The 15,817-nt window shown below is 41.4% G+C and overlaps 1 protein-coding gene across 7 annotated transcripts in view; it reads left to right on the forward strand.

Moving 5' to 3' along the window:
* Nucleotides 1-15,817, forward strand: part of DGKD (diacylglycerol kinase delta) — a 60,000-nt gene that overhangs the window by 24,666 nt on the left and 19,517 nt on the right. For all 7 annotated transcript variants that reach the window (XM_065073143.1, XM_065073145.1, XM_065073146.1 and 4 more), the window contains 12 exons: nt 5,984-6,088; nt 6,894-7,026; nt 7,897-8,003; nt 8,556-8,681; nt 9,758-9,860; nt 10,350-10,512; nt 12,513-12,621; nt 13,384-13,523; nt 14,207-14,291; nt 14,854-14,948; nt 15,048-15,147; nt 15,302-15,575. In XM_065073143.1, coding sequence (XP_064929215.1) covers nt 5,984-6,088; nt 6,894-7,026; nt 7,897-8,003; nt 8,556-8,681; nt 9,758-9,860; nt 10,350-10,512; nt 12,513-12,621; nt 13,384-13,523; nt 14,207-14,291; nt 14,854-14,948; nt 15,048-15,147; nt 15,302-15,575 — 1,540 coding nt within the window. The remainder of the gene's footprint in view (nt 1-5,983; nt 6,089-6,893; nt 7,027-7,896; nt 8,004-8,555; nt 8,682-9,757; nt 9,861-10,349; nt 10,513-12,512; nt 12,622-13,383; nt 13,524-14,206; nt 14,292-14,853; nt 14,949-15,047; nt 15,148-15,301; nt 15,576-15,817) is intronic.

The raw sequence follows: 15,817 nt of genomic DNA on the forward strand, positions 1-15,817 counted from the left end.
AGATTTTAAGCGTAAAAGACTTGTTTGAGTCTGAAACTCATGCTTTGATTTTCCTTCCTTCTCAGTTTTTCACAGTCATCTTTTAACCTTGTGTATTTGCTAAGGAAGTAGCACTTACTTGATCCACACTTAATCCTTTTTGCCCTCTGTGAGTTCAGCAGTCATGTTTGAAACACAAAGTGACTTTGCTGGTTTGTGAATCTTATTAAGGAACACAGGCAAGGTGCTTTAAAGTACAGCAGTGTGCATTTCACTACCTCTGTTGCTGGAACAGGAGCTGAAGTGGACAAAAGGGCTGGGTCCCTGTTACAATCTCACCCAGTTTTCCTTTCTGAGTTTTTGGGTTCACAGGATGCCCAGAGCTTACTCCACTGTACAAAAGCAGATGTAGCAGTTAGCTGCAGGTGGTGGACGTTTTCCCTGCCTTTGCCATATGTGGTCATGCTGAAGTTTTTGCCTGCACCAGCACTGTTCTCACAGCTATTTCATTTTTTTCTAGTTGCAGTTCCTAGGTCTTTTGAGCTCCAGAAGTTCCTGCTTTCCCTCTACCCAAGTCATCAACTATTTGGAATAGTCTGGGATCTCTTTGGGGGGTTTGTGAGTAGCACCTTTGAACATAAGACTATATTTGGACAGGATGTGAGTAAAAGGAAGCAGTCAGAATGAGCAGGTGTTCTCATAGCCTCACTTTTGGCCACTCCGAGAAATGTATCACATCAGAAAAACTATATTTAGCAAAGTTGTATGTCCCCCCTCACCCCGTCTCTCCCCGCAGCATTTCTTCAGCCAGCTCTGTGATTGGGCCATTGTGATCTTTAACTTGTTTTGCTGTCTTTTGTGGTCACAAAGCTCACCAGATCTACTCTGATAACAAACAGTCCCAACACATGTTTGGCCAGGCTGTCACTTTTTTGCTGAGAAGTTTCTGGGCAGCCAGAAAATGCTGAAGGAGGAAGTGAGCACAGATGATAAAGTTGTCTTTGATGGCAGCAAGACCAGAGAATTAATTTTACGCTGTTTGGTGGAGGCAGATTGCTTAGTACAGCAAAACACCAAAGGGTGAAGTGTAGCAGATAGCCATTTAAAATTTGGTCTAATATAAGGAGTCTTTTTTGGACTGCCTTTCTGATCCGATTATTCACAGCTGTTCATTAGGGAAGGACATCCAGGGACATCCAGTCCATTTTTAGAACGTGAAATGAGAAATTTTCTTTGGTTGGCTCTGTTGTTTGCCAGCTGGCCTGATTTGAAAAGTCAGTAATCTGGTGTTAGTTTTGGACAGGGGAGTGTGGGTCAGGATAAGGGGTGGGGGTTAACAGCTGGTAAGAGGGCATGTGCTGTGAGGAGGAGGCAGTGGAGATGAAGCTAAATTTTGGAGAAGTGTCAGGGGAGCATCAGTATTTGCAGAAATCAGCCAGTGAAGGCATGGCTTTTTTTAGATATAGATTTTTTTAGGTTTAGAGTGAGCAAGCTTGAAAATTGAGAGTTTCTCTGATGGACTTGAAATGGCTCATCTGCACAGAGGGTTCGCAACTGCCTGCAGAGAGGTGACTTGGTGGGTAGTTGATTGTCACCGTAATTGCCACAAAAGATATTTCTGGGGTTTCACATGCAGTGAGGAGTTTGTAAATGCAGCTGCATCCTGGTTTGAAATGTGTTTAAGCCTTCCTGCTATTCCCAGCTCTCCTAACAGCTTTTCAGGACTGATTAGAGGGATTGGCAGCTTTTTCCCCCAGATGTGTTGTTGAGCTTTTTTGCTGCTCCGTGTCAGGTCTCAGTGTAAGTCACCATGTGGTGAGCTCTGAGCACATGGGTATGTGGGCATCCAGTTCCTACCAAGGAATGAAATCTAAAGAACCTTACCCAAAAGTTCAATAGCATTTAGGATTTAAAAAAAAAAAAAGAAAAAGAAAAAGAAAAAAAGTTTTTAATATTGCCTTTTTAGGAAGAACAAGCACTTTTAATTTACGTAATTGCTCATATCTAGATAAAATTCTGAGCTGTTTCAGGGTGGGAACACTCACAGTTCTGCCAATCCCCAAACAGGCCCAAAATGTATGAGATTATAAATAAAGCTTAAAACTTTTATTGTGTTTTTTTTAACTCCTAACAGGGCAGCCCCCATCCTAACTAAAAAGCAATTGGGTCGTTGTTTTTTTGCTCTCCATTTATATGAGAACAAGAGGTCAGTGGATGACATTACGGCTTTGTAAATTTAGAACAAATAAAAGGAAATGCTACTTCACCTAGTGCGTCGTCATCCTGTGGAATATACTGTTCCAGGATGTTAGTCAAAAGCTGGAACATAAAAAAATAGCTGGACTGTGCTGGTTTCTAGCCACGTTTGCCAATAGGGATAACCAAGGGATAGCCAGGCCTCGTGTTCCAGGGCATCGGCTTGGCGTGGCTGTAGCAGAGAGCAAACACCCCGGACTCCCTGGCTCGGAAAGGACAGCTTTTCAGGGGGAGGATTGCTGTGGCTTCTTTTGGAGATGACAGGATTTTTATTTGTGTGAGTGTGTGAGATGTTAGAGTGCTCATCAGTCTCGTTTAGCCAGCCCAGTGTATGTGATAGCCTTTCTCCTTCTATTAGCATCCTTCACCGGGTGGGTGTCTGGAACTGAAATTACTGGCTCAGGCAGGAGGAGGTAAAAGCAGCAGCATGAGGGTTTTCCTTTCCATGTGAGTTGGAGCATGTTCCTGTCGTTCTCGCCTCTGTCCTTGTGGAGGAGGTGTTGCGATGCGCCTGTTGCACACCAGCGGCTGCCTGCAGTGAACACGCTTACAGGTGCCCGGTGTCGGCTGCGTGAGGCTGTGTGGAAGACACTGCTCTGGGAATGAAGTGTCCCGATTTACATGTTTAGTTATCCTCATTAAAATGTTTAACTGTAACACCACGGCATGTTAATCAGAAAAACAGGTTTGTCTGGTTTCTTAATTTCCCGGAAGAACTGTTACACTAGTTACATTAAAATCTTATCTGTCCTTCCCAGTGAAGCCTGAATGGTCCCGATTTGTCCTCCTTAGAATAGGACTGAGGTTTGAGATTGTATTCTTTGGTTTCCCGTCTCTGATGACACCATTAAATCCCAATGCAAATGTTGCTTTAGAACTGACTAATGGGAAATGCTTTTATTAAATTTGTCTTGCACAAAATTGCACTTTATTTGCAGTTTTGTAGTTATGCAACAGATCCTTTATTTTAATTCTGTGACTTTGGATGATTCAAGTATGAAAATCTTCTGGATCTCTTGATTTGGCCTTTTGTCTTATAAACTTTAACTTTGTTCTTTGAACAGAGGATCGTCCAACACTGAATGTGGGGATTTTTAAGATGATGCAGTAGGTGACTTAAGGAATTAGTGGTTTTGTATATTGGACAGTCTCTCCAGTGATCCAGGAAGTCAGTAGCCTCAGAAATTAATTCTTATCAAAGGAGTGTCTGCGTTTCTGTATTTTATGCCAGTGTTTTAAATTCCATGTCTTCCAAGGTGATTTAAAAATTATACTATGTACTTTTCATTTACCTCTTTGATTTTTTACCAAAAAAAGAAAATAGGAAAAGAGAGAACACTGAATAGGAGTGTTCTGAAATGGGATCGTGATGCTAATAAATTAATTTTAGCAACTGTTTTAAATTATTTTTCCCCACTGCCCAAGAGCGTGCTGGTGGCTTGTTGAGTGAACTGGTGGTTCCTTATGTAAACTGGCTGGTTTCAAAGCGATGAAAGGTCCTTGGATGCTTTGTCCTAGGATATTTGGTCTTTACATAGGGTACTGTTGTACATATGCAAGTGTAGATGTTCTTGGCTTTACCACCAGAAAAAAAAGTGGGGGGCTGTGTGCTGCTTGAACAAATTATTTGAACTTGGTTTTACTTTGAGCAAGAAAACTGCTTCCTCTTAGCTGGGCACCTGAGGTGCTGCTCACTCTTCTCTAACTTCATGCTGATTTTTGCAGTAGTGTTTCATGCTCTGTAAAAGGTTTCTCTTGGGTGGGCATTCTTGCATAGCAGAGTTTTCGATGGAAATATAGTTAATGGCCCCATTTTCCACTTTCCTAATGAAAAGTAAAGATTCCTGGGATTACCTTCTTTGGGAATAAATTTTCTCAGAGCTGGAATTGTTTAAAGGAAAAGTCAAGGAAGAGAAAAGGAGTTATTAGACGTTTTATTTTTAGAAATTTGTAAATATTTATTTCTGTTTGCTTACAACTGATACAGATCAGGTAATTTTGTCCAAGATAGAATGCTCCATGCCAAAACTGTATTTCTTATATGAATGGCCCTGCTTTCAAAAGGTATTAGACTCCATTCATTGCCTGCTTAATGTGTCTGTAGCGCCCTATACTAGGTATTGGTAATGCTGATGTGGGTAGAATTGGCATTATTGCACGTGAATGCTACAATCTGTCCTATGGAGATAAATATATTTTGAAAATTGAAGGGCTTAAAAAAAACCCAGAAATTTACAGGTGTATCTTTTTTGTTGACATTACATACACATTTCTTAGCGAATGCTCTGAGGCACTAAAAGTTTGATGTTCAGCTTCAGAGGGTTTTATTCTTCATCAATTTTATGAATGATAATGAGACTAGTGAGAAGCAGACTGGAAAACTGTAATTAACAGGGGTCATTATTGGGGGGATGCATGTGGATTTTTTGCTGTTTCTTAACAAAACTTCAATTGCTCGTTTGCAAGAGCCACATGAACATCATCAACCGGACACAATCCTAGTTTGTTTAAACTTATTACTTCAGATGTTAGGGTGCAATTAGCTGCAAAACCAGATGTTTAGACAAATTTTTCATGTACAAAATGTAGGGGGAGGAACAGGAGGGTTTGGGACGCTGGAAGTTCTTACAATTGACATAAAGGGGAGCCTTTTGATTTTTTGTTAATGGTCCTTATAATTAATGCAGCTTTTCTTAAATCCAGATCTTGCAAACACTTCAATATCGGTCTAATTTAAGAAGTCAGTTGGATGGAAATCAGTACAGAGGTGTGCACAGGAAGGCAATAAGATAACTACAGTGTGGGGAAGAAAAATTTTTGTCTCTGGAAGAAAAAATGTTGATTTATAGCCCAGTCTGCACCCCAGCTGAATGGGGAACTCTATGGACAGCAGACATGGTCCTTTGAAGAGCTGGGAGCTTTTATTCCTCTCTGCTGCCGCCGTCTGACAAAAGGAGAGAACACTGGTGGCAGGCTACAGGGAGACCTGTCTGCATTCCGTCTTCTGCTGCTTTGTTAGAACACCAAACTCTTTGTTTAACACAGGGCAGCTAATGCATGGAAGTTAGCCCAGAGGAGAAACGCACTGAGAAGAGTATTTTTAGAGGAAGGCAAAGTCATCACAGCCTCAAACTGCCAGTGGGACATATGGTGGAATGTCTTTTATGTAATAATGTAGGACAAACCCTTTGGAAACATGAGGGTTTGAAATACAGTGATTTCTCTTATAGATTTTTTGTTCCGTTTGATTTCTTCTCTTCTCCCTCCTCACTTGTTATGACTCTAAACAGGTTTTTCATATGATGTTACAGAGCATGCTAGCTGATTTATTAATTGCTAGAAACTGGTACGTTATGGTGTTAACAAAATGTTTTAATGTTGTTGCCAATTTTAAAAGTCATCGAGTACTTTAAAAATCTTATGTAAGTTTTGCGTGTGTAATATTTTACCTTTTACTGCTCTCTGTTTTGTGTTTTGTTGTTGTTTGGGTCTGAGAGTTTTCTCCACTCAGTTCATTATTGGGAATGACAGCTAATATCTCTGTGGTTCTGTACATTTACGAAGGAATTAAGGTATGTTACTGTGCAAGAGAAACGTGGTGAAATGGTGCAAATCACTTCTGCTCTGTTATGTGGCTCACTACCTCTGAAAATAGCTCCAATAGACTACACTGGTGATAACATGTTCTCTTGCTGTCTCTCACTGACATGCCCAGAATACACACTATTAATTTTCTCTCACTCTTCAGATTATCACTCCATGTCGGAAGCTCATCCTTTGTGCTGATAACAGAAAAGAGATGGAAGATTGGATTGCAGCACTGAAGACTGTACAAAACCGTGAACATTTTGAGGTAACAGGAAATGGACCTTCTCTCCTAAATAGCAGCTTGTTTTGAAATCAGAGTCCGCTAACAGTGAAGTTAATGGAGGTCATTTTTATTGACTATAATGGGTATAGTGGTAGGCCTTCTGTGAAAACTATCCCAAAGTCAATTCTGCAAAGAATGCTTGTGTTTTTTTGTACTCTCCCTAGGTAACATTGAGAGCACTTTCTAGACTATGGGTAGATTTTGAAACACAATTCTCCTCCTCATTGTCTTTTCACTCTTCAGTTATCCTCTCTGTCCTGATTCATGTCTTTCCTGCTTGGTGTTCAGCCCACTTCGGTGCATGTTTGCCATTTGGGCTCTAGTTAGACCAACACTGCCACTAAAGGAAGGTGTCCTGTGTTTTCCCCACTCTGATGCTTCTCTCCCTGTTGTCTCATCCCTTATGCTGGCACAAGCATTCCTCTGCTATGCAATAAATCAGGTTGGGGAACTGATCTTGCTGAAAACTATACCTTACAAAAAAATGGGGAAGGATCAATTCTCCAGCAGATCAGTTTTTCAGTTCGTTTCACTTGTAGTGAGACAAGGATGGGAGGTAGCACAGGAGCAGGAATGAAGGTGTGGCTTCTTCTTCAAGTAGTCTCTTCTGGCTTAAAGACCTTCTGGAGTTAGAGTGTTGTGTATAAAGTGCCTGTGGCTTGCTCTTCCCTGGTAAAAATGTTCTGTTTCTGCCTTTCCTGGCTACTGTGTGCAAGTCTTTGTTCTAAGGAAAAACAAGTCTTGTTGCTCTACTTTAGGCTTTGCTGTAATACATTTATTTTATTAGTCTACCCAGTATAGCATGGACCATTTCTCAGGGATGCATAACTGGTACGCCTGCTCACACGCTCGGCCAACATACTGCAATGTGTGTCGGGAGGCATTATCTGGAGTCACATCACACGGGCTCTCATGTGAAGGTAAGTGGTTTCTTCTCTCCTGTTTTTGGAGCATCATCTTCATAGCTCAGTGCCATGTTCCACAGGTAATTAATGAGGAATATTGTTACCGGTCTGCAAAAAGATGTAGAAGAATGCTGCATAATAAATTTGAGAGAGCTAGAGGCTGTGTATGAGACTGGAGGTACTTTCTGAACCTGATGCTGAAAGCCTTTGCTGCTGAATCCTTTTCCCTTCACAGGGAATGTTCCTGCAGGAGTCAAGATCAGGATCTTGGCATTTTGTAAAAGGATAATAAATGTGATGATGTTTTCATGCTGGTTTTAATGTTGGACCTGATAGGAATATAGCTGATTATTTTTTTCCTATATAGTGTCATCCCTTATTAAAATAATGCTTCTGAAGCGAACAGACATGTACTTCTGAGGTATCAGATAGAATATTCATAAGAATACTCCTGTTCATAAGAATAATCATATTTGTAAGAACATCCGTGTGAAGAGTTTGAATGCCAGGAGGTTATTCTTTGTCAGCTTTGACATAGCAGACATGCCTGGCTGCACACAGCTCATATTTCTAGTGTGAATGGGGTTACACCCACACTGTGTAAAAGGATGTAGGAGGTGTGTGGCTATGTAAATCATGTCAAATTTAACAAGGTGATAACTAAGCTTTGTACAAGCAACTGGCAAAAGTGACAAGGCAAGAATTAATAGCTAGCTCATCTTACTCAGTATGCTTGGGGTTGATAGTTTTGGCAGGGCTGGCAAGGCCAGTGTGTGCCCATGCTTTCTTCTGGAGCCAAATATGGTCACTTGGGAAAGCTTTTGCACAGAATGCCACATTGCATGCTCTGAGGCAGGATTAATTTATTCTTCTCTTCCTCTCTAGTGTGCAAGTTTAAAGCCCACAAGCGGTGTGCTGTGCGGGCAACCAATAACTGCAAGTGGACGACTCTGGCTTCTATTGGGAAGGATATCATTGAGGATGAAGATGGGGTAGGCATTAGTCTTAACTCTTCTGGCCTTACCGTGATGTGGAAGCACTGGCACGTGCTCTGCAGCTTTCTTCACCACACAAATAACAGATTCTGCCTTTGTGTGTTACTAATGTGGGAAATGCCTTTACTGTCAGAGCATGAGATTCTGCATAAAAAGTCCAACCGGGGTAGCAAGGATTCCTTATTAGGATGAGACTCCTGCTATGGACCAAGGAGTTGAGGTTAAATCATTGGAGGCATGTGGAACCTGGTCTGAGTTTTGGAAAAGAAAGATAAAAGAGTGGTTGGAACAGTACCTTAACATATGGGATGTTTCATGCAAGTCAGTGTTTCCTGGGTAGCCTGGGGCGAGTCACCTGCTCTCTTTGTGCTCAAACATGATGTAAAATGTCAAAAATGCTCCTTGGGTGTATTCTAGATGTTGGCTTTGCTGTCCTTGAACAGTGCATATAAAGACTTGCCTCTCTGTATGTCTCAGTGCCACATCCTGTGCCCTTGAGTTGCACTCTGGAAAGTCCATATTGCTTCTCTCCCTCTATACCATTTGCAGATCTCGATGCCACATCAGTGGTTGGAAGGAAACCTGCCCGTGAGTGCCAAATGCACCGTGTGTGATAAAACCTGTGGCAGTGTCCTACGTTTGCAAGACTGGCGCTGCCTTTGGTGCAAAGCCATGGTGAGCTGAATAACCGCGGTGATTTCAGTAAAAGGGTAGTCTTTGATCAGCAATTTGGTGTGTTCTTTTGTTGACATTTACTTTAAATGAAATCTCTAACCATTTGACATGAAAGACTTTATTGTTCTTTCTCTAGATGATAAACAGCCTGCAAGAGATAGAAATTTAAATTTGTGCTGAAAATTATCATTTTGATGCATAAAAGTAAAACCTGAAATAAATATGGCTTCTCTGCAAGCTTATTTTCTTTTGATAGTGAGCTTTCATAGAAGAATCTAATTACACTAAATATGAATCAATGCCTCAGGCATGGGAGATGTTGGATTTTAAGGAGCCGTTATTTTTCATTTCTATAAGTTGAAAAGGTACAACAAAAAAAGGGCAAAAAGGAATAATAAGCTGTTCTAATAGTAGCAATTTCCCTTCCCAATTGCATTTTTCTTGCCTTACCACTGCAGTGCTGCAGATCTTGCTATGTTGCCAGTTGTCTGTAATATTAATAAGAGAAGTATGACAAAATACGTGTTTGTGATGGGGGGGGCCAGGAGCTCAAACCCCAAGCAAACCCTCTACCTTGTAATCTTCATGTACCAGAAATGACAAGTGCCCTAGTCTACTTTGTATTTCATTTTTTGGGTGGCTTTATCAATCCCTTCTACTCTTACCTCTTTATGTCCCTCATGTCTTCCCACTTTGTTTTTTGCTTTCCTGTTTTCTTGAATTCCCAGCTTTTTCTTCTGTTGCTACTTCTGATCTCTCAGCTGAGACTAGGATTTTGCGAACAGGATGCCTGAAGGCTCTTAAAGCCACAGAATCTCTTATCTGGTCCTCTCAGCACTCAACGTTATAGTCTCATAAATTTAACTGGCAGAAAAAGTAGATACTAGTGGAAAGAGGAGAATTAGTAGAAGGCGCTGATTAGATAATTCTTAAAATAAGTTTATTGATTGACATTTCTTTGGACTCAAGCCCTCTTCCTTTACAGCCTCTTGTTGGGGGGCTTTATGAGTTACACCACAGTGCCCAAAAGAGTCTGGATAATTTTTCTTTTTTTTTTTTTTTGGTGGTGGTTTCAGGTACACACAGCATGTAAAGAGTTGTTGCCAAACAAGTGCCCTCTTGGGCTGTGCAAAGTATCTGTCATTCCTCCTACTGCTCTTAACAGCATCGATTCCGATGGTAAGTATCACTAGCAAGTAGTGCTGCCTTTTTCTTCCCCTCAACCACAGTCCCTTCAGCTGAGACTGGTAATGCCAGACTCTGGCAACTGAAAATTCTGCTTTAGGCGTTGCTGAAGTGTGGCAGTGAACTGTTTGCTTTGCTTTTGCATTCAGGTTATTACCCCATGACGTCATTATTTGCTGAGCTGCAGCTGTTAAAATTTTTTGAGAACAACTATATTGCAGAAGCAGTTTGGGAAATTTGGGGAAGCTGAAAATTTAGGCACACTGCTAGGAGAGAAGTGTGACACTTGGCAGCGTGAGGTGTGGTTCATGCTGGATTCAGGGCTGTGCACATTTGGTGTTTGGTGCCACAAGCACCAGGAAAGCGTTGGCTTCCTCACAGCTCTGCTGGGTTGTGCCGTGTTGTTTTCTTCTCACTCGGGCTCCATGGGCAGCTTCACATCTCTTGGCTTTTCCTCCCTCTCCTTTCCCTTTTCCCCAACAGGTTTTTGGAAAGCTACTTGTCCTCCTTCTTGCACAAGCCCTTTGTTGGTCTTTGTCAACTCCAAAAGTGGAGACAACCAAGGCGTAAAATTTCTACGAAGATTCAAGCAGCTACTGAATCCAGCCCAGGTCTTTGACCTCATGAATGGAGGACCTCACCTCGGGTAAGCAGATATTTTATTGAAGCACAGATTCCTTGTAAATACAAGAAAAGTACGAGTGATTTATTTGATTATAAGCGCATCCTCAAGTATAACAAGGAACCTGTTCCTCAGAGCAGACTGAACACATGTGAAGTTTAAAGGGATTTTCCCTTCTCTGTGTTTAGTGCTATTGCTTAGATAAAACCAAAAATGCTGAAAAAGACTATTATTTCCATTCATCAGTAAGAGCAGAACAGCTTAAGGGGTTTTGGGGGAATTCCAGAAACATTCCCCTGGAAGAAGACCAAGCGTGGGAAGCATGAACCCAGAATAAAACTTGTCAGCAAACAGACCTGTAACAGGCATCCTGATATACTGTTAACAGGAGTTAACTTGAATTAAATCAGGTGAACAGGCAAACAAACATCATAGATAGCAAATGAATATTGTCAAAATTAGATTTATCCAGAAATAACTTACTTGGGCACTATGTAAACCTTCCACCCCTTAAGTATTTTATGGTGATACTGGGAAGACACCTCTTAGGAATGCTTTTGCTGAAGTTGGATTCCAGGCTTCTTTTACAGATTACACTAGAATATCTCTGGATTAAAAAAAAAAAAGCGAGTGCTGTGGAATAAATTCCTTTAGTGTATTTCTGCAAAGCTGTTTAATTTAAAAAAACAAAGTTTAATCTCTAGTTTGCCTCTTTCCAAACGTTTCTCTGTTGCATCATATTTGAGTAATTTTTGTCATGAATGGATGCTTCTTTTAATAAGAGTCAACATAATATGAATTTCCTTCGTATTTTTCTAACTGTGACCCAGAAGTCTAAATCAAGGAATGTCCACTCCTGGACAAGTGACCATTAGGGTCTGCTTTCCTGAGAACTGTTGTGGTTTCTCGTTGCTAAACACTGGCCTTTGAAACTGCAGAGTGCTGTCCAAGGGGTAAATAATTTGTAGAAAACTTTTAAAATTAAAGTTTTCTTCTTCCCCTCCCAAGTTGAACTGACGGTAGAGAGGATTTTTGCTTTTAAGCAGGAGAGAAGGGAGGGAATAAATTATTTTCTCAAGCTGTGGTGCATACTTGTAAAACAGCTGCTCTTGTTTGCTTTCTTAAAAAGGCAATGGTGGTATGGGGTAAAGGCTGCTTCTTCATAATGTAAATATTCTGAACTGGTGCCAGTCACACTGTACCATAAGATGTTCTCATTTCTGACACATTTTTCATGTGTCAGCAGTACTTTAAGAAATAAGGATTTTCATGTACTAGAGTAAATGCTGTTTAGATAATAATAATTAAAAAAAAAATATATACAAAACAAAAATAAGAGCAGGCAGTACTTCCGGAAGATGTTCAGTAAGAAGCACAATTTCCAACAGCTTGAGGAGAGGTTGTTTTTATATTCTAAAAAGGGTGAATAGAGAGATTTACATTTGTCTTGCTGGCGAGTTGTTTGCTTGCCTGCAGGACAGAGGAGGCGCAGGAGCACTGATTCGTTGCCTTCCCAGAAGGACTAAAGCTTGTGAGGCTTTACATCCACTCACTTGTCTGCTTACTGAGGGACTGCAGAAAGTTCCTACTCTTCAAGCTTTGCTTTAATCCATGTGGCCTTGAGTGTGAAGGCAGTGACATCAGAGCACTCCGAACAGTGACAAATAACTAGTGCTGGGCTGAATACGGCAAATCTGCAAAAAGGAAATAATTCAACGGATAGTCAGCTATCGAATGCTTGTCTCCTGTTCAAACAAAAATGCCCCACTTTAGTAGAGGATTATGTCTGGGACATAATTCTGTAGTGAATAGCCGTTGTAAATTGCTTAGCTGTATGTATAATTCCTTATGTATAATAATTTCAATGCATCTGTAATCTGCTAGTGGCCTGTATTCATTTTGAAATCAGAACCTACTTTAAGCAAATCTGCCATGTTTATTGCTTAGATTGGAATTGTTTATCATTTCTTTCTGTAACAGCTGATTGTTCTTCTCTCTTGCTTTTTTCTTTCCCTCCTCTGTAGTTTACGCTTATTCCAGAAATTTGACACTTTCCGGATTCTAGTTTGCGGTGGGGACGGAAGTGTTGGCTGGGTTCTCTCTGAAATTGATAGCCTCAATCTTCACAAGCAGGTACCTGCCCAAAGAGTTTGATGGGATGAAAGAATCAATGACAGCAGAATGGGTTAAAGAGGACTTTCTTTGGTCATACAGATGTAGTTTGCCCCAGGGCCAGAGCTGCTGAAAGCTCACTACAGCAGTGTTCTTGCAGTAGTGTTCTGCAAGAAGCCGTACTGAACTAATTAATTATTGCTATCACCAGTGTTCTTCTACAACTTAAAAGACCCAGCTTTTGGAGTAGCTCAGAGTTACTCCTGCTCTATTGCCACTCAGAAGGGGCTGCAGTTAGAAAACCTCAAGTTCCACAAGTGTTGTGCTCCTCATCTCTTCCCTTTATTTTCATGATGTAGTTTCTGAGTCTTAGGATAGACAGAATCTTCATTGGAGCAGAGGTATCATACAATGTTTGATTATTTTCCATTTTGCATTGGAGAGGTCTGTGCTAATGTTACAGAAAAAGCAATAGCACCACCTGATGGTTAAATAAATACATCTGTAGAAGGGGTTACTTTTAGCAAGGTGTACCTTGAGATGGTAGTGGTATTACAGTCCTCTCAATTAACAACTTAAAAGTAGAGGAAATTTTTCCTTACTTACATGTTCTTCTGGCTGTTTTCCCCATCCGGTTACTTTCTTCTTACCCTGGGACAAGCTGTTTCTCAATGACTGGTCTCCGTAAGGAATCAGTCATGTTACTTGTGGCTGTTTGTGGTCGTTTGTGGCTTTTTTTTTCTCATTTGAATCTCAGTTTTGGTTTCCTTTTCTCTAATGCAGTGCCAGCTGGGAGTGCTGCCCTTGGGAACAGGGAACGACCTTGCCCGTGTGTTAGGCTGGGGGTCTGCGTGTGATGATGATACCCAGCTCCCGCAGATCCTGGAGAAGCTGGAGAGGGCCAGTACCAAAATGCTGGACAGGTGAGTAACCATCACCCAAAATCTTCTAGGACAACTGGGCAGTTTTTGATTCTGCCCATCTGCTGGACTTCCTACTAATGCCAGTTAGCATTTTTTCTTTTATAACCCTTTAGCAACAAAAGGTAGTCTGGCTTTCTGGGTCGCTGCTGCAGAATAGTAATGAGTGAAATTGTCCAGTGTCCTCTCTTGTGTTCCAGAGTTCTCACCAATTGAATTTGTCATTATTTTTTTTTTTAAGCTGATTTTTTTCTTGGTAAATTTGAACCAGTTTATCTTGAGTTTGGCTTAGAAATAAAAGCTGAATGTAGAAATTGACTTCTTGATGCATAGTATTGATATCACCTGTATATATTTGTACATTTAAAAGGCTTCTTGTCTTTAGAGTTGCATCTTGGCATCTCTTATGGTGAATCAAGCAATGCTCATAGAACTTCTGTGAGAGAGGCAAGACATACAGAGAGGTTCTCTGTGCTATAGGATACCTGTTCATAGTGTCATCCTTCCCTCCTCCCCCAGTTCAGCCCCTCTGCCGTTCTGTGCAACTCTGTGCCTTCTTTACACCAGTTATGCCCCTGCCAACATGCTATTTGTTCTGCTTTGAGGTTCTAACCTGTTATGTCCTTTGGATAAAGCAGGAGATCATCTGTCTTGTAGTGACAAGTATGATGCCTCCTTTTCAACAGGTGGAGCATCATGGTGTATGAAACCAAACTCCCTCGCCAGGCCTCCACTTCCACAGTCACTGAAGATTTCAGTGAGGATTCTGAGGTACTTTGTGAAACGCAGAGGGCAGGGGACTGGGAACAACAGCCTCAGAACAGACAAGCTAGGAGACAGTGGTTGAGTTCAGATGGATCAGGTCGGGACCATGACTTGGGCATAGCAGGAGCTACAAAGATCTGGGGGCTTCAAGTCAATGAAGTATTATGGAGAAGGATGGAGGTTGGGTTACCAGAGTCAATGGCCATAATGAGGAATGAGAAGGAAATGCTTTGGAAGAGGACAGAGAGAAAATGACTGACTTTTATTTGCTGTCATGACATGAAGTTGTTCAAATGCTGGAAAGCTGCATGGCAGTCATAAAAAAAACAGTTTTAGATCCACAGTTGATAAGAGACTCTTAAGAACTATGCTGCTGATGATTTCTGGGTTCAGAATTAGATTCAGATACAGGTCTTCAGTAAGTAACTGAGCCCTGGACTGCATAACTTTTCCAGGGTAAAAAGAACCTGTAGAATGACAGGTACTTTCTGGGGAGCAAGTGGTACACAGTGTATATTGTAATGCTGGGAAGCAGCACCCTCAGTGGCTTGTTTCTGATTGTCACCAGGTGCAGAAGATTCTCTTCTATGAAGACTCTGTGGCTGCTCATTTGTCCAAAATTTTGACTTCTGACCAACACTCAGTGGTCATCTCCTCAGCCAAGTGAGTACTTAGAGGACAGCTGCCATAAGTGAAAGTTGCACTGTGAACATCCTGAGACCATCCTTGCATTACCTTGTTTTCACTGCCTGCTTTGTCTAGGGTGCTTTGTGAAACAGTGAAGGATTTTGTGGCTCGAGTAGGAAAAGCCTATGAGAAGGCAACGGAAAGCTCAGAGGAATCAGAGGTCATGGCCAGGAAGGTAAAATTGGAAACATTGTTGGGTTTCTACTTTTGTAGTGGAAAATATCTCTGTTTTCAGAGAACTAGGACAGCAGCAGTTAAGCAAGCACTGAAGTAATTGAGCTACCCAGTCTACTGTTATTCCTCCTCAAATGTTCTTCTTTGCTTTGTAGTGCTCTGTCCTGAAGGAGAAGCTGGACTCATTGCTGAAGACACTGAATGATGAATCTCAAGCATCTTCATCTCTGCCAAACCCTCCTCCCACCATTGCAGAGGAAACCGAAGATGGGGATGGGTCAGGCAGTGCTGGTGATTCTTCTAGTGACCGGTCAGTGGGTTCATCCTGTACTGCACGACCCCAGATATTTCGTCCCCGAGAACAGCTCATGCTGAGAGCCAACAGCTTGAAAAAAGCCATTCGTCAGATAATAGAGCATGCAGAAAAAGGTAACCTGTTAGAAGTCCTGCTTGTGACTTCCTGAGAAGTATAAATTTCCTTTATTCCAGAGGGGAGTAGGGCTCTTTATTGAAAAACGGCTTTCCTGACCTGGAGAAGCTATTCAGTAAGCCTGGCTGTTTAGTTTCAGCATCATTTATGCCAAATCCACCTGTCTGAAACATTTCTTGGTAAATAAGCCTGAATAAGCCAGGGTGTGTTCTCTCAGGGCTGATTTGGGAAGTAACTGCCC

This window comes from Columba livia, chromosome 9, assembly GCF_036013475.1.
Source record: "Columba livia isolate bColLiv1 breed racing homer chromosome 9, bColLiv1.pat.W.v2, whole genome shotgun sequence".
Lineage (NCBI taxonomy): Eukaryota > Metazoa > Chordata > Aves > Columbiformes > Columbidae > Columba > Columba livia.